This window comes from Pelophylax lessonae (assembly GCF_965119305.1).
Source record: "Pelophylax lessonae genome assembly, chromosome: 1".
In the NCBI taxonomy this organism is placed as follows: domain Eukaryota; kingdom Metazoa; phylum Chordata; class Amphibia; order Anura; family Ranidae; genus Pelophylax; species Pelophylax lessonae.
In genome coordinates, this window is record NC_138768.1 from 672,192,843 (window position 1) to 672,216,558 (window position 23,716).

At 45.8% G+C, this 23,716-nt stretch overlaps 1 protein-coding gene across 3 annotated transcripts in view; it reads left to right on the top strand.

The window, feature by feature from the left end:
- ARFIP1 (ARF interacting protein 1) overlaps positions 1 to 23,716 on the top strand; it is a 260,045-nt gene that overhangs the window by 132,407 nt on the left and 103,922 nt on the right. For all 3 annotated transcript variants that reach the window (XM_082244069.1, XM_082244071.1, XM_082244070.1), the window contains one exon: positions 240 to 345. In XM_082244069.1, the coding sequence (XP_082100195.1) occupies positions 240 to 345 (106 nt within the window). The remainder of the gene's footprint in view (positions 1 to 239; positions 346 to 23,716) is intronic.

Sequence of the window (23,716 nt, forward strand, 5' to 3'; positions counted from 1 at the left end):
AAATGGTGAAGTTGTTGAATAATGGTTGTGTGTGTGTTTCTTATTATTGCTGATTGTTTTGTGACTGCAGTACTTGTGAGGTTAGTGGACGGTGGAAGCAGAGTTGAAAATCCTTTTTAGGAAGCTTAGGTTTAGATGTGTTTTTTGTCTTTTGATTCACACACTACTCCTATATAAATGCTCCATGTACTGTCCTAAAAACCAACTTTGTTCTTTTTTTTTTTTTTTCTTCTTTCAAGGAACTAAAACGATCAGTGCCAGCAGGACTTGGCCTTTCTGAAACTCGAATTATTCATGGCTTTGATGACAGTAAAGAAGGAATCATCGAAGCCACACCTTATCCGGGTGAGACATTTATTTGGCTTGTTTGGATCAGCTTCAAAAGTAGACTGTAACTAACCTCTCATGACTTTTTATGGAATCAAGAATTTTCCTTGCAGTTTGAATCCTGTGCAGAAAAAGTAAATGTGTCCATCTATATCCACAAGGCTCCATTCACACCTGAGCATACTGGAATCGTGGCAAAACACAGGCCGCATTTGCAATGTCATTTCTTAATGTCACCCCAAACACGGTGCGATTTAGTCACGATTGTCAAGTGACAAAACGCTAAAATTGTGGCAGTAATCGCAACCCCAAATGCGCCTGGCTCTGTGCGAAAATTTGCTAAATGCTTCTTTGGCGTGTTTTTGGAGCAGAGGGATGTTCATTCAAATGAATGGTGCTTCTCCAAAAATGCGCCACAAAAAAAGCTAAAAAAAAAAAGTGGTGTCACTTCAGCACACTTAAATATGAATGGAGTCCACGAAAAAGCACATACAACATTTTAGGGTAATTGTGCTTGTAACTTGGCATACAAAGGCTAAAGGCTCCGGGTCACTTCGCGCTGTTGCATCTTGCCTCTTCTCTTTTCATAGCACCGATCATAGGTAGAATATAGGAAGATTTGCAAATCAAGGAAATCCCAGTGTAGGCAGGTTCCCTAATGCACTAGATTCTAGAACATTGTTTTTTTTAACTCTGTTGGGTCTTGTTCATTGCTATCAAAGCCTATTCTAATTTAATTATAAAGTCTAGATTTCTCGATCGTTCATTGACAGACGCAGTCGTCTTATCTTGATATCAGTAGGGTTATAGTAGAACACCGGGGGAGGGGGGGTATTTGGGACTTTATATGAGACTCGTGACCAACAGAGTCTCCATCCCTATATGCCATAAAGCAAAAGAACAAACACAAAATTGGGACTTTATATGAGGTGTGACCAGCTAGTGTTGAGTATAAATGATACAAAGATGAGGAAAAAACAAATAAATGGTAAGATGGTATGTTTATTAAATCTATAGATATGTTTATTAAATCTATAGACCAATAATGAAGATCCTTAGACTAATATATTCAATAAAAACACGTAACCCAAAAAATGGGAATAAACATGAATGACACAAATATGAATACAAATGGTATAATATCATAGCAATGATACACAGTAGTACAATGTTATCATGGTAATTATTGATAAAGTACATAATAATGGGGTCAAAAAACAGAAAATCGCTTGTAGTAATAGTTGCCTGTATTGAACTCAACGCGTTTCGTGAAAAAAAATTTCACTTCATCAGGAGTGGGCATAATTCAAATATCTGGAAGAGATATACATACATGAGCAACCATATATCCAAGGCACAAAAGCCTTAATAGCCTCAAAGATGTAACTTGCAATGGGGTATGAACTGTTTTTGGGGTAGCAAATCATCCGGGGGTATGTCCAGCCTGGGAACTGAGGGAGCAGAGCCCGCCTGCATCAGGCGGGCACAGGGAAGCAAAAATGTGTAATGAGGCTCTCCAATAGGGGATCACTAAGCCTCCACTCACCATAGGAGCATATATCTATAAGGGTAACAGACTGTATAAGTATAATAAATATAATAATCAGTAGGGTTATGCTGCCCCCCTACAGGAGTAGGACACTAAGCAAAAAAAAGTTCTTACTACGCCTATGGCCAGTCCCAGGGGGTATACCCTCTCTCTCCCTGCTATAGGATGTCAGTTTAAATCTGCCTAGTCAGGAGTAAGGACCTAGTTCCTTGCTGGGGTCTCTGGTCCTGGCAAAAAAAAATTTCTAGATAGTTTTTTTATTTTTAGTTTTGCTTTTTCTCTGAATTTTTTTCCTGTGAGATCTACAAGAAACTATGCTAGATCTGGGCGATGGGCTGGGTGTATAGATCCAGTGGTCACCCCAGCCGGCCAACAAGCACGCGCAGACCTTAGCTCCTCAACATAGTCCCACTGGAAGTGAAACGTCTCGCGGGTCTAGGCCCGAGTCGCAACGTTCCTATTTGGCTGACATAAACCCCCCCCCCCCCACTTGGGCGGAGAGGGGTTCTGTCAGGAGATGGCGCCCGCCTGTTCCGGTATGGTGAGGAAATGTTCCCCTCTCTTCCTCTGGTGGATTTTGGGGTGGATGCTGATAGGGGGGGTCAGGCGACGGACGAACGATCGGGGGAGGGGTTTCCACCTGTCACTCCAGGGCCCACCTTCCGATTGATTCTGTTCAGTATGCTGGGAGGTTCCCCAGTAGCTCGGCATGCGGCGGCCATTTTGGTACACCCAGCTCCATTTTTTGGTGGATTTCTCATAGGAATCACTGAATGGGAGTTCCTGGAGGTGTTTTTGTGAGTGGAGCCCCCTCCCTATACCCTGGTGCTGATCTCCAGATCTTTCTTCTGGGATCGAGATTGCTGCTGATTCGTGTGTGCAGGTATTCTAGGCCTCCTGGTGCAGCTTTACTGTAGGGTGGTTTCTGCGGGGTCTCTCTCTGCTGGGGGTCTCCAGTGTGCTCTGTCTGTTCTCTTGGGGGTGCTGTGGCGCGGTGGGACGTTTTTTAAAAGGAAAATTATTTTTTATTTTTTGCTTACGGGTTCCCCTGGTGCAACATGGACCCTGCAGAACATGTGTCCCCACCTGACCCCCTCTCGGAGGCCGCAGGGCCCTCCGGATCCCAGCTGTCAATAGATGCACTTTCGGTGGTCCTGGAATCCTTTGTGTCCCAGGTGGAGGTGGCCTTTAAAGAGCGAGGTGCTAAACGCCCTCCGCCTACCCCTGCCTCATCTGATGTCTCAGATTCTGAGTCTGATTCGGGACTCCCTGCCGGGCCTTCTACCTCGCTCCCTGTCTCCTCCGATAGCGAGGATGACATTTCTACCTCCAGTGCCGCGCAAGACAAGGCATTGGTGGACGCACTGGTTGTATCTGTGCATGAGACCCTTAATATGGAGGACGCAGCTGCGACTGAGGTGCAGGTTATGTTTGGCACTCGCAAGCCATCCAGAGCAGCAAAGGTTTTTCCTTTTCCCGCGTATTTTGACAGCATGCTCAAAAAAGAAGCATTCCCCTGTGGTGCCTAAGCGGATTGCTAGACGCTACCCTTTTGTGTAGTCCCTGAGTAGGAAGTGGACTGTGCCACCTATGGTGGACCCTCCGGTCTCAAGACTTAATAAAGCTACCATGATCCCAGTGGAGGATTTTCCGTCCTTTTAAGGATCCGGTGGATAGAAAGGTGGAGTCTGTGACCCGCAATATGTACTCCCTGGCAGGGTCTGCACTAAGACCAGCGTTACAGTTGCCCTTGTCTCGCAAACATTGACTGAATTGGCTGAGTTAGTACGCCGTAACCTGGAGGAGGGACAAGTCCCCCCTGCCTTTATGAAGCTGTTGGACCAGTTGGTACAGGGGCTGCAATTTGTTTGTGATGCCGTGCTGAATATTGCTCCCATATTGGGCCGACTGTCGGTTTCGGCAGTGGTCCTCTGACTTATTTTTTGGTTAAAGTGCTGGTCCGCAGATCAGACTTCAAAGAAGGCCTTAACTGATCTACCTTTTCAAGGAGATCGCATGTTTGGGGTTACCCTGGATGACATTATCAAAGGTCTCACAGGGCGATAAGAGTACCTCTCTCCCACAGGCTAACAAGGGGTAAGGACCCTCGTCGCAGACGGGGTCCCTCCTTTTCATCACACAAGAAGTTTTTTCGTTCCTCAGGGTCAGTCGAAAAGGCAAAGTTCTTCAAGGGCCCCTTGGGTGGTTCCAAGCGACCCTGGTCTGGCAAACAAAAATCTAGTTTCTCCAGGCCTGAGGACAAGGCCACTTCATACGGTCCGGTTACAAGATTGAGTTTCGATCCGTCCCGCCGGTAAGGTTTTTCTTTTCTAATGTGCGACTGTCCCCGGACCACTTACAGGCTCTCTCAGTTCTGGACCTGGTACAACAGGGAGTAATCGTTCCGATTCCGTGTGCAGAATGTTTTTAGGGTTTTTATTCAAACCTGTTTACGGTTCCCAGGAAGGAAGGCAAGGTGTGTCCAATCCTGGACCTGAAGGCTCTGAATTGCTTTGTGCGAGTTCAAAAATTCAAGATGGAATCAGTTCGCACAGTGGTGGCTTCCATACATCAGGGGGATTTCCTGGTCTCCATAGACATCAAGATGCCTACCTTCACATCCCGATATGTGCAGGACACCAACGGTTTCTCTGTTTTGCCGTGGGAGAGGATCACTATCAGTTTGTGGCATTACCCTTTGGTCTCGCCTCTGCTCCTCGAGTCTTCAAAAAGGTGTTGGCTCTGGTCCTGGTGCTGTTGCGGCAGTGGGGGATATCGGTCCTGGGTTACCTGGACGATCTGCTTCTACGTGCGGAGTCTCCCACGGTTCTGGAAACATATTTGGAAATTACCATCAGAACTCTGGAGGACTTTGGGTGGATTCTGAACTTTCAGAAGTCGTCCTTGCTCTCTTCCATGAGACTGGACTATCTGGGCCTGACTTTGGACTCGTCCTAAGCCAGGGTGTTTCTTCCTCCAGGAAAAACTCCAAAAAAACTCCAGACCGCGGTACAGCTGTTGCTGTCCAGCAAATGGTCGTCCCTTCGGACCTGTATGAGAATTCTGGGACTGATGGTGTCGTTCTTCGAGGTGGTCCCCTTCGCTCAATTCCACACGAGGATCCTCTAGAAGGAAATCCTTCTCCAAAGGAACAAGAATCCGAATTCCCTGGACAATCAAATCCAGCTGAGCCAGGTGTCCAGGGAGTCCCTGATAGGGTGGCTTCGGTCCCCGATGCTCAAGCAAGGGAAATCCTTCCTCCCTTTATTTTGGACGATTGTCACCATGGATGCCAGTCTGGGTGGGGAGGGGCTCTCGGCAGGATTGGTTGACAGGCCTTGGATGCAGGGGAATGGTCTCTCCATCCGGAGGTATTTCAGCAGTTGTGCCTTTGTTGGGGCACTCCCAGATGTAGATCTGTTGGCGTCTCGGATCAACAGGAAAGTGCAGAGATTTGTGGCCCATTCCTCAGATCCTCTGGCAGACGCCGCAGACGCACTGGTTGCCCCGTGGGGTCAGTATCAGATAATGTATGCCTTTCCTCCTCTCAAGCTGCTGTCGAAATTTCTTCGCAGGATAGAGGCGGAAGGCATTCCGGTCATTCTTGTGGCTCTGGACTGGCCTCGCCGAGCTTGGTACATCGACCTGGTCAGGCTAGTCGCGGACACTTCTTGGAGACTTCCCTCAGGGAGGACTTGCTTTCTCGGGCCAATCTTCCATCCTGCTTTCACGGCTTGGCTGTTAAAAGCCAGGTACTGAAGGACAGGGGGTTGTCTGCTTCAGTGATTCCTACTCTGCTTAAAGCTAGGAAAGCGACTTCTAGAAAGATCAATCATCGGACGTGGAAGGCGTATATTGCGTGGTGTGGGTCTCTTGGGGCTCCCCCTCTTTATTACTCGGTGGCTCGGATCTTGGCTTTTCTTCAACGGTGAGTTGATCAAAAGTTGGCCTTGAGTACTATCAAGGGTCAGGTCTCGGCCTTGGCAATTTTTTTCCAAAGGCCTTTAGCCACCGATTCTCTGGTGCATAACTTCATCCAGGGGGTGCGACACCTGGTACCTCTGGTGCAACCTCCGTTGCCAAATTGGGACCTTAATTTGGTGCTGTCGGTTCTCCAGAAACCTCCCTTTGAAAGTATTCGGAAGGTTCCCTTACTTACCCTATCCCAGAAGGTGGCCTTCTTGATGGCTATTACTTCTGCACGCAGGGTGTCGGAACTGGCGGTATTGTCCTGTCATTCCCCCTATCTGGTGGTTCATAGGGATAAAGTGGTTACTCATCCGGATCAGTCCTTCCTTCCGAAGGTGGTTTCCAGTTTTCACTTGAATGAAGACATCGTGTTACCCTCTGTGTCCTAAGCCAAAACATCCTAAGGAATTTGCACTGCATACTTTGGATGTGGTTCAGGCAATCAGGGTGTACTTGGCAACTACTGAGTCTTTTCGGAAGTCAGATTCGCTCTTTGTGATTACGGATGGCCCTAAGAAAGGGCTGCCTTGCGTCTGCTGCGACTATTTCCAGATGGATCAGACAAACAGTGGTGCTGGCTTATTCGATTAAGGGTCAGTTTCCTCCTTTCCTTGTTAAGGCGCACTCTACTCGGGCGCTTAGTGCTTCCTGGGCTTTTCGCCATCAGGCATCTGTGCTTCAGGTTTGCAAGGCAGCTACCTGGTCGTCTGTTCATATCTTGACAACATTTTATAAGGTGAATGTGTTGGCATCTGCAGATGTTTCTTTTGGCCACAAAGTTTTTCAGGCTGCTGTTTAAGGGGGCTCTTAGTCTCCCTTGAGGGTTTTTATGGTTTTTCAGGTGAGTCTCATCTTGTTTTTCTGATGAGTCCTAGGTTGCCTGGTTGGCTATGGTTTAGTCTTGGGGACCTATTTTTCTACTGTCCCACCCCTCATTTTATGGCACTGCTTTGGGACGTCCCTACTGATATCAGGATAAGAAGACTGCGTCCTTCAATGAACGGTAGAGAAAATTGGATTTTTGTCTTACCGTAAAATCATTTTCTCTTAAGTTCATTGACGGACGCAGTACCCGCCCCTCTATTTTTGAGTTGGGTTGATATTATTTTCTCTGACACTGCTTTGATACCAAACTGACATCCTATAGCAGGGAGAGAGAGGGTATACCCCCTGGGACTGCCCATAGGCGTAGGCAGAACTTTTTTCTGCCTAGTGTCCTACTCCTGTAGGGGGCAGCATAACCCTACTGATATCAAGATAAGACTGCGTCCATCAGTTAACTTAAAGTAAAGTTCCACCCAAAAGTGGAACTACCGCCCTTTTCATTTCCACCCCTCCTCCTGTGCCACATTTAGCACCTTGCAGGGGGGAGGGGGGGGGGAACGGGTACCTGTTTTTGACAGCTACCCTTCCCCACTTCTGGGATGCGGCACCGTCCCTTGGAAGCTCGGCCCCCCTCCTCCGCCGCTGAGCCAGTAGGAATGTGCAGTAGGGACCCGCCCGTGAAGCCGCAATGCTTCACTGCTGGGTTACCTTACCGGCAGCGGCAGCACCCGACAGCTAATGGAAACATCGGCTGCGGTGCAGACATCGCTGGACTCCAGGACAGGTAAGTGTCCTATTAAAAGTCAGCAGCTACAGTATGTGTTGCTGCTGACTTTTAATTTTTGGAGGGGGAGGCGGAACTCCGCTTTAAGGGAAGAGGATTTTACAATAAGACAAAAATCCAATTTTTTTAATGAGTTCAGAAAGATATAAAAAAAAATTAGACAGATAACATAACTAGAATATTCGTATTTCGATGGCCATCTAAACTGATCATACCCTGGAGCCAAAAGCTTGTCATAGTGTAAATCAGATCACCAGGCATACAGCTCAGATACAGATATATAAACTGTGGTACCTGCCAAAATGTGGTGTTCTGTTTCAGCCAGACAGTGTAGCAGTACCTCCTTTGGAATTAAACTGAACAACTTGATCAAGTCCAAGTTGCTTTCCATAGTTCTATTGTCCTGATGCGCATGGGCCTACAGGAAACAAATATAAAAACAGAACAGTCAAAGTAAGGAAGTTATATTGGCCATGTATAACTAAAGGAAAAACTATTAGGGCGGTATTAAACCCAAAACCAAAAATGTAATATATTGCAGCTTAACAATGATTAGATGTGGTAGATTTATTTATTTATATATATAATATACATACACACACAGTGCCTTGCGAGTATTCGGCCCGCTTGAACTTTTCCACCTTGACGCTTGGGGTATGTCTCTATCAGTTTTGCACATCGAGAGACTGAAATTTTTGCCCAATCCTCCTTGCAAAACAGATGGAGAGCGTTTGTAAACAGCAGTTTTAAGTTCTTTCCACAGATTCTCGATTGGATTCAGATCTGGACTTTGACTTGGCCATTCTAACACCTGGATATGTTTATTTGTGAAGCATTCCATTGTAGATTTTGCTTTGTGTTTTGGATCATTGTCTTCTTGGCAGACAAATCTCCGTCCCAGTCTCAGGTCTTTTGCAGACTCCATCAGGTTTTCTTCCAGAATGGTCCTGTATTTGGCTCCATCCATCTTCCCATCAATTTAAACCATCTTCCCTGTCCCTGCTGAAGAAAAGCAGGCCCAAACCATGATGCTGCCACCACCATGTTTGACAGTGGGGATGGTGTGTTCAGGGTGATGAGCTGTGTTGCTTTTACGCCAAACCTAACGTTTTGCATTGTTGCCAAAAAGTTAGATTTTGGTTTCATCTGACCAGAGCACCTTCTTCCACATGTTTGGTGTGTCTCCCAGGTGGCTTGTGGCAAACTTTAAACAACACTTTCTCTATCGCTCATTGACAGACGTAGTCTTCTTGATTCTCAAGAGCTGGGTTATGTTGTCTCCGCAGGAGTAGGACTAGGCAGAATGACAAAACGTTCTGGCTCCACCTTAGGGGCAGTCCCTGAGGGTATATCCTCCCTCTCTCTGCTACAGGGAATCAGTTTTTTTCTGTCTAGTCAGGAGTAAGGACCTAAGTTCCTTGCTGGGATCTTTTGGTCCTGGCAAGACTTTTTTTCTTTAAGAAAAAGACATTTTTTAGGTAGTTTTCTCCAGTGTTTTTTTCCTGTGAGATCTTCAAGCAAAAATGCCGGACTGGGCGACACTTGTGGTCACCCCAGCCGGCCTACGAGCGCGCGCAGACCATGGCATTGCGCTTGGTCGGCCGCGACATATTCAAGTAAGTATGCGGGGCCGGGCGACGGGCTGGATGTTGAGATCCAGTGGTCACCCCGGTTTCTGCCTACGAGCGCGTGCAGACCAGTGCGCTGGGTCGGCCGCGACGGAGTCCCAGTGAAGGGACTGACCTTGCGAGTTAAAAGTCTCGCTTGGACGCCAGGTACCAGAGAGTCGAGGCGTCCACAAACCCCCACCCCGGTGGAGAGGGTATTGTGAAGAGAGGGTGCCTGTCGGTTCGGTATGGTGAGTAAACGTTCCCTTTTTTCCTCATTATGAGGCAGTATATATTATGGGCCCCTCCATATATGGTCAGTATATATCTGATACTTACAAGTCCCCCTTGTAATACAGCATGTGTTTGTGGGAAGTGGACTTGGTTCAAGAGCTAACACTCTACCCAGCAGACTGTAACATTACAGCAGACATAGGAGGTATAATCCTACCTTATGTGCAGTGTATCTCTGTAGATCCATATGTCACCTCTTAGCAGAGTGCAGGTGGATGTGCTGGGAAGACGATATCGGCGGTCCGCCGCCATTTTGCCGTAGACCGAATGCATGTATGTCCTCAGGTCACGCCGGCCGCCATGTTTTTGGAGTCTTATGTCTCTTCTATGGGGGCGGCCATGTTTTGTGAGCCCAGCTACCTCGTGGAGGGCTGGGAACGCCAGAAGGCGTACACAGGGGGCGGAGCCACGCCTTCTGCCCGGGAAAAAGCAAACAGCTCCTTCCAGTCTGTGTAAGACAGACGCTGACTGCAGTTTGTTGGAAACTGCACTGCATCGGTTGGTGAGCCTTGGGGGTCCCTCTCTCTCTCTCTGGGATCGAGAAGCAGGTACTCTGAGGGGCGCTATTGCGCTAGGGGGAGACACACAAAAAAAAAAAAAAAAAAAAGTTTTTTTGTTTTGCTGGCAAAGGTGTCCTGTATTAACATGGACCCTGCCACTCATGTATCTCCTCCGGATCCCCTCGAGGGGTCTGCGGGATCCTCCAGCACCCCATTGACAATTGAATCTTTGTCAGCTATTATGGAAACTTTTGTGTCCCGGGTGGAAGTGGCTTGTCAGGGACAGGGCGCAAGAAAGCGACCCCCGCCTAACCCCTTATTATCTGAAACCTCGGATTCAGACTCTGAGCCTATTTCTGCAGTTGCAGGTACTTCATCTGGTATTGGTGTCTCGGGTCCTGTCTCTTCAGACAGTGAGGAGGATGTTTCGGCATCCGCCATAGCCCGAGAGGAAGCGTTGGTAAACGCACTCATTATATCTGTTCAAGAGACTTTAAGGTTACAGGGTATTCCATCAGAAATAGCTGAAACTGAGATCCCTTTTGGGACTAAAAAGCGCATCAAAGTGGCGAAGGTTTTTCCATTGCCCAAATGTTTTGGCAATCCAATCGAAGAAGAATGGCGTCTGCCAAAACGCACTTTTAATATTTCTAAACGCATTGACAGGCGTTATCCGTTTGAGGAAACCCTTATTAAGAAATGGACAGAACCACCTGTGGTGGATTCACCTATTGCTAGATTGAATAAAGCCACGGTTATTCCTTTAGAAGACGCTCCGTCTTTTAAAGATCCAGTGGATCGCAAGATAGAAGCTATGTCTCGCACCATGTTTTCCTTGATTGGATCAGCTTTCAGACCAATAATTGCTATTGGTCTGGTTTCGCAGGCTGTAACTGAATGGACCAAGTGGTTACGCCGGGACTTAGAAGAAGTCCCTCAGGCGGTATCAGATTTGTTGGAACAAATGATACAGGGGTTACAGTTTGTATGTGATGCGGCGTTAGACTCCATTAATGGCGCGAGCATCAGTCTCAGCAGTGGTTCTCAGGCGTACACTGTGGCTAAAAGGTTGGTTAGCCGACCAAGGTTCCAAAAAAGCATTGGCTAATATCCCCTTTTCAGGAGAGCGTCTATTTGGAGCCAACTTAGATGAGATCATTAAGGATCTCACCGGTGGAAAAAGCACCTTTTTACCGCAAAATTTTAAAGGTAGAGGAACTCGTCAAAGACGAGGGCCTTCTTTTTCTGCTCACAAGAGGTTTTTTCGTCCAGCGGGTGAAAAAACGAAGTCCTCCAAAGCTCCTGCAGGAGGCGTCAGGGGTCATTGGTCGGGCAAGCAAAAGCCCGCCCCCTCCAGACCTGAAGATAAACCATCCAAAGCCTGAAGGTGCGCCCCCACCCATAACTGGGGTGGGGGGACGTCTTCGCCGGTTCCCGGATCCATGGCTTTCCAGAATCCCGGACAAATGGGTTTGCGAAGTCATAAGGTCAGGATACAAGATCGAGTTTCGATCTCTCCCACCGGCGCGATTCTTCCCTTCCAATATCCGACTATCCGCAGATCGTTTAGAAGATCTGCGGAGAGCAGTCACAGATTTACTACAACAAGGAGTGGTAGTCCACGTTCCTTGGACAGAACGGTTTCAAGGGTTTTATTCAAACCGGTTTACAATACCCAGGAAAGAGGGCAAAGTGCGTCCAATTCTGGACTTAAGAGCACTCAATTCTTTCGTCAACATAAGAAGATTCAGAATGGAGTCCATTCGCACGGTAGCAGCCTTCCTGCATCCAGGGGATGTCCTAGCGTCCATAGACATCAAGGACGCCTATCTTCACATTCCCATTTTCGCAGGACATCAGCGTTTTCTACGCTTTTCTGTAGAGGAGAACCACTATCAGTTTGTGGCGTTACCTTTCGGTCTCGCCACGGCTCCGCGGGTCTTCACAAAGGTGTTGGCCCCAATGTTGGCACTTCTGCGCCAAAGAGGTATATCGATTCTAGGTTACCTAGACGATCTTCATGCAGAGTCTCCTCAGACCTTGCTACAAAACATAGAAATTACTATGATTTCTTTACAGGAATTCGGGTGGCTGGTGAACCAGCAAAAGTCATTTCTGGTTCCCACCCAGAGGCTCGAATATCTGGGTCTAATTCTAGACACAGTCAGGACAAGAGTTTTTCTTCCGGTAGGGAAACTCCGAAAGATTCAATCTGCAGTCCAGTTGTTACTGTCCAACAGCTGGTCTTCCCTTCGGACTTGCATGAGGGTTCTGGGGTTGATGGTGGCTTCGTTCGAAGCAGTCCCATTTGCCCAGTCCCATACCCGAATTCTTCAGCAAGAGATTCTTCTCAGATGGAATCGGAATCCGGAATCCCTGGACAATCAGATCCGATTGAGCAAACAGACCAGAGAGTCTCTGGTATGGTGGCTTCGGTCTCCGATGCTCAGCCAGGGAAAGTCATTTCTGCCAATATATTGGACGACAGTGACCACGGATGCCAGTCTATCCGGATGGGGAGGAATTCTCGGTCAGTTATCTGTCCAGGGACTTTGATCCCCGGAAGAATCCAGGTTACCGATAAATGTATTGGAACTGAGAGCGTTCAGACTTTGTCTGATTCACTGGACCGAGCAGCTCCAGGGCAGCTCGGTTCGGATCCAGTCGGACAATGCCACGGCCGTGGCTTATGTCAATCACCAGGGGGGCACCAAGAGTGTCCGAGCGGCCAAAGAAGTGGCTTGCATTTTTCGCTGGGCGGAACGATTTGTTCCAGCAATCTCTGCGGTGTTCATTCCGGGGGTGGAGAATTGGCAGGCAGATTATCTCAGCCGTCAGACCCTGGATCAGGGGGAATGGTCCCTCCATCCAGACGTTTTCCACCAGTTGTGCCTACGGTGGGGCACCCCGGATGTGGATCTGTTGGCATCACGATTCAACAGGAAAGTTCAGAGATTCGTGGCTCGCTCCCGCGATCCTCTAGCAGAAACCGCAGACGCACTGATCGCCCCGTGGGGGCAATACCAGCTAATATATGCCTTCCCTCCTCTCACGTTACTGCCAAGACTTCTTCGCAGAATAGAGGAGGAAGGAATCCCAGTAATCCTGGTAGCTCCGGACTGGCCTCGTCGAGCTTGGTACGCCGACATGGTCAGACTGGTGGCGGACGTCCCGTGGAGACTTCCTCTCAGGGAGGATCTACTGTCTCAGGGACCGATCTTCCATCCTGCTTTACGATCGCTGGCTTTAACGGCCTGGCTATTGAGACCCAGGTGCTGAAGGACAAAGGTTTGTCAGCTTCAGTTATTCCTACTCTAGTTGAAGCAAGGAAAGCGACTTCCAGAAAGATTTATCATCGCACATGGAAGTCCTACATTGCATGGTGTGAACCTTTGGGGTTCCGCCCTCGGTCTTATTCGATTAGTCGAATATTGGCTTTTCTGCAACAAGGGGTTGAGCAGAAACTGGCCTTGAGTACTATCAAGGGTCAGGTCTCAGCATTAGCCATCTTCTTTCAGAAGCCTTTGGCTACTCATTCCTTGGTGCGGAATTTCATCCAGGGTGTGCGACATCTGGCTCCGCCAGTGCACGCGCCGTTACCCCCCTGGGATCTTAATTTAGTGTTGTCGGTTCTTCAGAAACCTCCCTTTGAAGATATTAGGGAGATTCCTCTACCCACGTTGTCCCAGAAGGTGGCCTTCTTGGTGGCTATTACTTCTGCACGCAGGGTGTCAGAACTGGCCGCATTATCTTGTCGTTCACCATATCTGGTGGTTCATAGAGATAAGGTGGTTCTTCGTCCGAATCCATCCTTCCTACCAAAAGTGGTTTCAGAATTTCATCTGAATGAAGAAATTGTATTACCTTCCCTGTGTCCTAAGCCCAGTCATCCTCGGGAGTTTGCTTTACACTCCTTGGATGTGGTCCGGGCGATCAGGGTATACTTGAAAACGACAGACTCGTTTCGCAAGACGGATTCACTTTTTGTGATCCCAGATGGACCCAAAAAGGGGTTGCCTGCATCTGCCGCGACCATTTCCAGATGGATCAGACAGACGGTAGTGCAGGCTTATTCTATTAAGGGTCGGGAGCCCCCGTTCCCTGTTAAGGCGCACTCCACTCGGGCACTTAGTGCGTCTTGGGCCTTTCGCCATCAGGCGTCAGTGGTCCAGGTGTGCAAGGCGGCTACCTGGTCGTCGGTGCATACCTTTTCTAAACATTATAAAGTTGATGTAATGGCATCGTCTGATGCCTCATTTGGCCGCAAGGTTTTGCAGGCCGCAATTTGAGGAGACCAGTGGTCTACCTTGAGGGTTTTTTTCCGTTGGAAAATCTTTCTTTAGTCTCATTCTTTGTTTATAATGAGCCTTTAAAACTTCTAGTTTGGCACCGGTTGGGCCTTCTAGATTGGATTTGATTTTGTCAATCCCACCCCTCATTTGTGGCACTGCTTCTGGATGTCCCAGCTCTTGAGAATCAAGAAGACTACGTCTGTCAATGAGCGATAGAGAAAAATGGATTTTTGTAAGAACTTACCGTAAAATCCTTTTCTCTTAAGCTCATTGACAGACGTAGTACCCGCCCCTCTATCATTGAGTTGGGTTGGGTTAAATTCTCTGTACTGCTTTAAACAGAACTGATTCCCTGTAGCAGAGAGAGGGAGGATATACCCTCAGGGACTGCCCCTAAGGTGGAGCCAGAACGTTTTGTCATTCTGCCTAGTCCTACTCCTGCGGAGACAACATAACCCAGCTCTTGAGAATCAAGAAGACTACGTCTGTCAATGAGCTTAAGAGAAAAGGATTTTACGGTAAGTTCTTACAAAAATCCATTTTTTTATGGATATCTTTAAGAAATGGCTTTCTTCTTGCCACTCTTCCATAAAGGCCAGATTTGTGCAGTATACGACTGATTGTTGTCCTATGGACAGAGTCTCCCACAGCTGTAGATCTCTGCAGTTCATCCAGAGTGATCATGGGCCTCTTGGCTGCATCTCTGATCAGTCTTCTCCTTGTATGAGCTGAAAGTTTAGAGGGACGCCAGGTCTTCGTAGATTTGCAGTGGTCTAATACTCCTTCCATTTCAATATTATCGCTTGCACAGTGCTCCTTGGGATGTTTAAAGCTTGGGAAATCTTTTTGTATCCAAATCCGGCTTTAAACTTCTCCACAACAGTATCTCGGACCTGCCTGGTGTGTTCCTTGTTCTTCATGATGCTCTCTGCGCTTTAAACGGACCTCTGAGACTATCACAGTGCAGGTGCATTTATACGGAGACTTGATTACACACAGGTGGATTCTATTTATCATCATTAGTCATTTAGGTCAACATTGGATCATTCAGAGATCCTCACTGAACTTCTGGAGAGAGTTTGCTGCACTGAAAGTAAAGGGGCTGAATAATTTTGCACGCCCAATTTTTCAGTTTTTTATTTGTTAACAAAGTTTGAAATATCCAATACATTTCGTTCCACTTCATGATTGTGTCCCACTTGTTGTTGATTCTTCACAAAAAAATTACAGTTTTATATCTTTAAGTTTGAAGCCTGAAATGTGGCAATAGGTCGCAAAGTTCAAGGGGGCCGAATACTTTCGCAAGGCACTGTGTGTATGTGTGTGTGTGTGTGTGTATGTGTATATATATATATATATATATATATATATATATATATATATATATATATATATATATATATATATATATATAATATATTTTAGGATTTTTTTCCTATTTTCACCTTGTGATCTGGCTAGAAACACATCCTCCTGTATTAGTGACCCCACTCTGAATGAGGGAGCACAGGGGCAACTTTGGACAGCAGCTTTGTCAGTCTGTAGGGAGGGGAGTGTTTAATAGCTAACACTGCAGTTACAACAACAGTTTTTTTTTCTTTTGGGATAAAGTAGAGCTGCACAATTCTGGATAAAATGAAAATCACCATTTTTTTGCTTAGAATAAAGATCACGATTCTCCGCGTAACATTTTCTTTTACATTTTATATAAAAAAATTGGGCTAACTTTACGGTTTGTTTTTTTTTTTTTAATTCATTAAAGTGTATTTTTTCCCCAAAAAACTGCATTTAAAAGACTTCTACGCAAATACAGTGTGACATACAGTAAAAGATTGCAACGATCACCATTTTATTCTCTATGGTCTCTGATAAAAAAAAAAAAGTATATCATTTTTGGGGATTCTAAGTAATTAATTTTCTAGCATATCAAATCAAATACTTATTTTAACTTGTAAGCAACAAGTGTCAGAGAAAGGCTAAGGCCCTGTTCACACCTGCGCATTTTTCAGCTCGTAAAACTCTCATGTCTGAAGTCTCAAAACGCTCAACAAGCAAAATGCCATTCATTTCCATGGCCCCTGTTGACATCTGAGAGCTTTGTCGCCTGAAGCTCAAAAAAGTACATAAGCTTCTTTTTTGACAGATGACAAGGTTTTTTGTTAGATGTCAAACGCCTGCAAAAAACGCCTGAAAATGATACGCTAAGGTGTGAATGGAGCCTTAAGGCTAGTACACACTATAAGAAAACCAGGCGAACATTTTCTTCCAAAGAATTTTCGTGTGGTGTCCAACTTTCCACAGCCGATTCTGAATTTTCGTACGAAAATTCTCAAAGGGATAAACTCCAAAATTCTTCTCCTACGGAAAAAACAAACTATTTTCATTTTAAGGCCCCTTTCACACTTGTGCGACTTGTCATGCGATTTGGGACTGCAAAATCGAATGACAAGTCGTTCTCCATGATTTCCAATGAGCCCCATTCATATCTGTGCGACTTGAAGTCGCACCGACTTCAAAGTAGTAAAAAACATTATAAGCCCAGTCAAACTCGCGTCAAAATCGTGGCAAAAAGTCGTGTCAAAATCGCAGTAAAATCACGCGACTTTGAAGTCGCAGAAGTGGGAAAGGGGCCTTATGTGTACTGTTTTAGTACGATTTTTGTACAAGAAAAATCAGGAAAGAAAGAACGAAAAGATACATTGTAGAGCATTGTGTTTATAGTTATGAATCGGACATGCCGTTTTAGAATCATGAAGGGGGGAGGGAATCGAAATTGCAATTTACCGTATTTTATTATTTATTTTTTTAAATGTTTAAGTCCCAGTTCACATTTCTGCGATGTGGAATTGCTGCGAATATACAGCGTGTTCCCGCATAGCGTCCACACCCCTGGCAGTTCAAACTGCTAAATGCGATACGCTGGGAGTGTCAATTAAAAGTTGATACCCCTAGATCAGATCGCATATCACAGTGCGATCTGAATGTTCGCACAGAATCAATCGCACTAGTGTGAACCACCATGCAATCCGATTCTGCTGTGGACCAAAAAAGGGTCCTGTGCGTGTTGGGTGCGATTGCGGTGCAAATTCAGTGGAGCCCTCTGGGCAGCGATTTCAGTGGTTAGAGCCCCTCTTCATCCCCTGGTGCTAACTCCTGGATTATTTTATTTCCTGATCCCTGCATGTGGAGTGCAGATTATCCTGGTGGCTGCAAGTGCCTGTTTCTGCCAGGTGGTGAGTCTGGTGGGATCCTCTTCCCCCTCTGCTGAGGATCGATTGGTGCTCTGTTACTGGCGACTGGGTGGTGCTGCCGGAGCAGTAGGGAATAAAATGGCGGTCATTGCAACTTTTTATGTCACACGGTATTTGTGCAGAAATCGTGCAGCTCTAGGATAAAGGTTTTGCATGAATATATAAAAGCTGATCATTGGTATCCTTGTCAGTAGTAAATGGTTTGTCTCAAAACTCTAACCGCTACATTTGCAGGAAACACTTACTGACCATATCACCAGGTAAAAATAAAGTAAAGCAAGCCTAAAAAAACGAATGCAGCTACCACATCTAAAAATTAAGCTGCAATATGTTTGCTTTTGGGTTTAATTCTGCTTTAAGAACCTCTGGTTTGTATTGCTGACTGTGTCACGTTTTAGAGACATTCACTCTCACCGATTGCCCTAATCACCAATGTCTTCAGAAATGAATGTGAAGGTAAATAATAAATTTTGATTTGCCACCAGAACAGGACTAGTGTAATCTTTCAATGGAGACACCAGTCCCTGTGGTAACCGTCTCACATACTGTTAATTGTACAGTACAGACCGTCATGTAAAATCTCCCTAAGGGCAAAGGACACAGGTGGCAAAAAAACCCCTAAAAAAATCCTGATAGCCGTTTTAACTCTCCTTTTCTTTAAGCTAAAATTTTTTTCTCCTATTTTGGGTAAAGTGTGTTACCCCAACATTTTATATTCCTGATATGTTTTTGCTATACCCTGTACATGTATGGAAAAGTATCCTGTTCTCTTTGTATTGCTTTATTTGTGTAATATCCCTGGTGTCCCTGCAAGTCCCTCTGCTTTCCTATTAAAAACTGACCACAGTAAGCAGGAGAGCACACAGTTGTCAGTTCTCAGCTGGGAACTCAGTGTGCTCTCCTTCAATGATCAGACTTGTACTAACGCCCCCACTGCACAGCCATTCACTGGGACGATCAATGTACTGTTGCTTCTCCTCCCCCCAGTTCTTATGCAGCTTAGAACCAAGATTATGTGATCACTTCCAAAAGAAGGGAAAAAATGTATGTCACTTTCGTTCGCTCACGGACACAGCTCCTGATCTTCTTACCATTGGCTTATACTGCCCCTACAGGATTAGGAAACTAGGCAGAAATAGTCTGGCTACGCCTATGGGCAGTCCCAGGGGGTATATTCCCGCTCTCTTCTATAGGTACTCAGTTTTTTCCTGCCTAGTTAGGAGTAAAGACCTAGTTCCTTGGTGGGATCTTTGGTCCTGGCAATTTTTTCTTTTGGATAGATTTTTATCCATTTTTTTTTTCCCTGTGAAATCTACAATCAACTGCCGGACTGGGTGATGGGCTGGATAATCTAGATCCAGTGGTCACGGCCCGAGTCGCAGCATTCCTCCTGACCGACAGCTTCCCGTTTTGATGAAGAGGAGGTTCTGTCTGGAGCGGTGCCTGCCTGATTCCTGGTATGGTAAGAGGGGAGGGGGGGGCTCTACCTGGTAGGGGCTCCTGTCAGGGCCCCTTTTCCTGCCTGCGCCGTTTTTGGAGGCCTAGGGATCCCTCCTGTGGGGCTGCCATTTTGCTGTGGCCTTTGTGCTTAATGCACAGCACCAAGTTGGCTTAGTCCGGCGGTTATTTTGTGGTGGTTTGCCATTAAAAATAGCGGTGACTATGGCAGTGGAGCCCTTTGGGCAGCGATTTCAGTGGTCGGAGCCCCTCTTCATCCCCTGGTGCTAACTCCTGGATTATTTTATTTCCTGATTCCTGCACATGGAGTTCAGATTATCCTGGTGGCTGCAAGTACCTGTTTCTGCCAGGTGGTGAGTCTGGTCGGATCCTATCCCTCTCTGCTGAGGATCGGTTGGTGCTCTGTTACTGGCAACTGGGTGGTGCTGCCGGAGCAGTAGGGAATAAAATGGCGGTCATTGCAACTTTTTATGTCACACGGTATTTGTGCAGAAATTCTTCAATCGCTTTTTTTTTTTTTGGGGGGGGGGGGGGGGGGAATTAAAAAAAAAAAAAAACACTAAAGTTAGCCCAATTTTTTTGTATAATTTAAAAGATGATGTTACGCCGAGTAAATAGATACCTAACATGTCACGCTTTAAAATTGCGCACACTCGTGGAATGGCGCAAACTTCGGTATTTAAAAATCTCTGTAGGTGACGCTTTAAATGTTTTTTACAGGTTACCAGTTTAGAGTTACAGTGGAGGTATTGATCTAGAATTGTTGCTCTTGCTCTAACGTTCACGGCGATACCTCACATGTATGGATTGAACGTAGTTTTAGTTTACATATGTGGCCGCAACATACTCATGCGTTTGCTTCTGCGTGCGGGGACAGGGGCACTTTACTTTTTTTTTTACACTTTATCTTTTTACATTTTTTTTGATCACTTTTATTCCTATTGCAAGGATTGTCAACATCCCTTTTTGATAGGAATAGTGAATGACAGGTCCGCTTTATAGCGAGATCTGGGGTCAATAAGACCTCAGATCTCTCCTACAGGCTAGAAAGCCTGAAAAAAAAAAAAAAAAACATCTCAGCTGAATGCCGAGATCAGTGCAGTATTGAAAACTGCCAGGGCCTCACGTCGCGCCCATGCCTCCAAGAGTCAAAGAGACTGCCGGGGACCATCTGGTCCTCGCAGTCTATGGTAAACTTTCGGTGTCGGCCGATTCCTTCTCTGGCTTACCGATCGCACAGGCGAGCCGGTAGAAGCACCGAAGGACGACGGGAGGGGGGGGGGGGGTGATGTCCCCTCCCACCGTCTGTAAGAACGATCAAGTGGCTGAACAGCCGCGCTATGATTGTTCTTATAGTGAAGGGACTCGCCGGCGGAAAAAAAATATATCTGAATGATGCCTGCAGCTGCAGACATCATTCAGATATCCAAACTTAAAGCCCAGGACGTCATTTGACGTCCATCCATAAGGAAGTGGTTAAAGAGGGAGGACGCGGCTGAAGCTCGAACTATTCAAAGGAAATTGCTATGCATGCCTTGGATGTGGTCTGGGCAATTAGGGTGTACCTGGCAGCTACGGAGTCTTTTAGGAAGTTAGACTCACTATATGTCTGCTTCCTCTGCAACCATTTCCAGATGCATCATACAGACGGTGATTCAGGCCTAATCCATCAGGGGTCAGGTTCCTCTTTTCCCTGTCATGGCGTGCTCTAGTCGGGCGCTTAGTGCCTCCTGGACCTTCCGTCATCAGGCGTCAGTGATGCGGGTTTGCAGGGCGGCCACCTGGTCGTCAGTGCACACTTTCACAAGGTTCTATAAAGTGGATGTGTTGGCATCTGCAGATGCTTCGTTTGGCCGTAAGGTTTTGCAGGCTGCTGTTTTGAGGACCTGGTCCTCTTTGAGGTTGTATTGTTTTTTTTTTTTTTCAGGTGGGCTCCAGTTGTTTTGGTTGAGCTCCTGTTTACCTGGTTCGCTATAGTTTAGCCTTGGCAATTTATTTTTTCGCTGTTCCCATCCCTCATATTAAATACTGCTTTGGGACGTACCAATGGTTAAGAAGATCAGGAGCTATGTCTGTCTATGAACAAAAGAGAAAATGGGATTTTTGACTTACCGTGAAATCCATTTCTCTGATGTTCATTGACAGATACAGCACCCAGCCCTCTGCAGAGTTGTAACTCTTCTGACACTGCTTGTAACAAAACTGAGTACCCTATAGCAGAGAGAGGGAGTGTACCCCCTGGGACTGCCTATAGGTGTAGCCAGACTTTTTCTGCCTAGCTTCCTACTCCTGTAGGTGACAGTATAACCCAATGGTTAAGACCATCAGGAGCTGTGTCTGTCAATGAACATCAGAGAAATGGATTTTATGGTAAGTCAAAAATCCTATTTTGTAATGTTTTCTTTAGATCTATAATACAAATGTTTTGCCTTTCTATTATAAACTGAATAGCTTGTTTTACAAGGTGATTGTTTACAATCACTTTAAGATATGCTTTTATTTTATCTGATTTACATATGCATGGATTTAATAGTGGCTTGTTGTACAAACTGTGCAATGTTAGTACAGCATTCTCCCCTGCTGAGCTATTGTGTTCTGACAGGGGGACGGCCCCCTCGCCAGAACACATCGGTTAGCACTCCCAGCCATTGGCTGAAAGCGCTGATCGGATGCTGATTGGCAGACCTTTTTCGTTCGTGCCTCTTCGACAGAAGCTGGCTGAACAGCCAGGTTTGGTCTTACTATTTCTATTGAACCAGATGATGCAGTTTGATATTTGGCCCGTGTGTATGACCCTTAGGTCTCAGGATGGGTTCTAGTATTCAGAGACTTCAGCATTTGTACTTTTCTTTGTTGTGTGTATTTTGGTTTTAGACATTAGCCCTAATTTTTGATTTCAGGTTTAAAAAAATATACCAATTCTAGTTGAGGAAAGGAATCTATACAGTGTATGTATGATATTTTCCCTTAATGTCCATAGAATAAACGTGTAGATATTTCTGCAGACAAAAAAAATTATGTGAGGATATTTGTTTTTCCTTAAAGTTAAAAAAATTGAAAACCGGTGGATTTAATCTTGTTGGATGGATTCCTGGTCTTATTAAAATGGAATATTGTAGATAGCCGCGGTCGCCTTTTTTGTGAACTGTTTCACATTGTATGAGGCAGAGCATGCAATCATGTCTTTTGTTATGCGTTGAAATTCTCGGTAAATATTTGGAACAATTTAATTAGGGATGCACTGATCCGATATTAGGATCGGATATCGGCGCAGATATGGCCATAATAGCTGGATGGGGGATTGGTAAAATTAACAGATCCACGGGCCAATCCGGTTTTGCTCTTTACATAGCTGTGAGGGAGCAGAGAACAGCTGTCAAAGAAAAAAAAAAAAAAAGAGCCTCCTGCAAATGCCTGTCAATAAAAAAAAAAAAGAGCCTCCTGCAAATGCCTGTCAGTTAAGTAAACACAATTCATACAATGTCTTTTCGTTCCCTCTGCCAGAGGAGGGAAGTTTAGTGCCGGTTCACATTGCGGTTGCGGCGATCACATGTAATTCGGAGCGCACTGCTCCTTCATTACATGCGATCGGATGTGCGGATGCGAATTCAGCCATACACTTTGTATGGCTGAATTCGCACTGTATCCGCACCAAACTCGCACATGACCCTTTTTTCAGCCGCATCAGGATCGGATCGCACAGTGGTTCACACTTGTGTGATCCGATCCTGTGCGAACTGTCAGATCGCACTGCGATATGCGATCAAACTGGGGGTGTCGTTAACATTTAATTGACACCCCCTGCGTATCGCATATGGCTGTGTGAACTGCCAGATGTGCGGATGCGATGCGGTAACAGGCTGCGAATTCGCAGCCTTCCCGCATCGCACAAGTGTGAACCGGCACTTAACCTCTTAAATGCACAATGTTATAAGGTATCTACCGATACCGATCTGGAAGTATTATTTTGTTATAAGCTCACAAAAAAGTACTTCCGAATCGGACTCGGGATCGGCGATTTCACAAAGCAAAAGATCGGGACCAAAAAAGTCGGATCTAAATTTAATCCGTATTGATTTCAGAAACAAGTGGGTTCAGGACAGGGATATCATTAGTGTGACTGTGATCAAATATACCACTGTATCTGTAAAAAGTACATCTAGTGTTAACAGATTTAGTTTAAATCAGGCTTTTCACTGCATTAAAACTGAATTACAATGAATGTTTTAGGCTTATGCTTATTAATTTTGAATGAATAGGCCAGTAAAAGACACTGAATATTAATGTACATATATTTCTAGATGTAAAGTTAATGGAAATTGCTTGTATGAGGTCTCTTTGTGTGTTTGACTCCGGGCTGAACCCTTTCAGTTAGGAACTGGAGACCAGCCAGTATACAACTACAGAGCTTAGAGTGGAACGTTGGTCATTGAATGCTTACACAAGTCATTGCCTGGCTGTGATGGTGGAAGAGAAGTTTCTCCTTTTTTTCCTAGAACAGCAGAAGACACAGCTCTTGGCTAGCTTGGAGTCTTCATAAACTGCCCTCTGGAACCTTTATCACATTTCAGTGTTTTTTTTTTTTTGTTTTTTTTTTTAACTTGTGGTGTAGGAAGGGTCCATTAAGGCTTCATGCTCAGTGGAATATTTGCTTGTGCAAAATAAAAGAATCCTGTCCTTCTGGTGCCCATCACTACATGTCCTGAGTGCAGGTAGTGTGCATTCAGGGCATTGCATCTGTTTGCATGCACTACTTTACTTATTAGCAGCGCATAGCTGCGTACAGCTGCCTTGACCCATTAATGTTCAAGAGTTTGCATGTTCTCCCTGTGCCTGTGTGGGTTTCCTTCCTCACTCAGA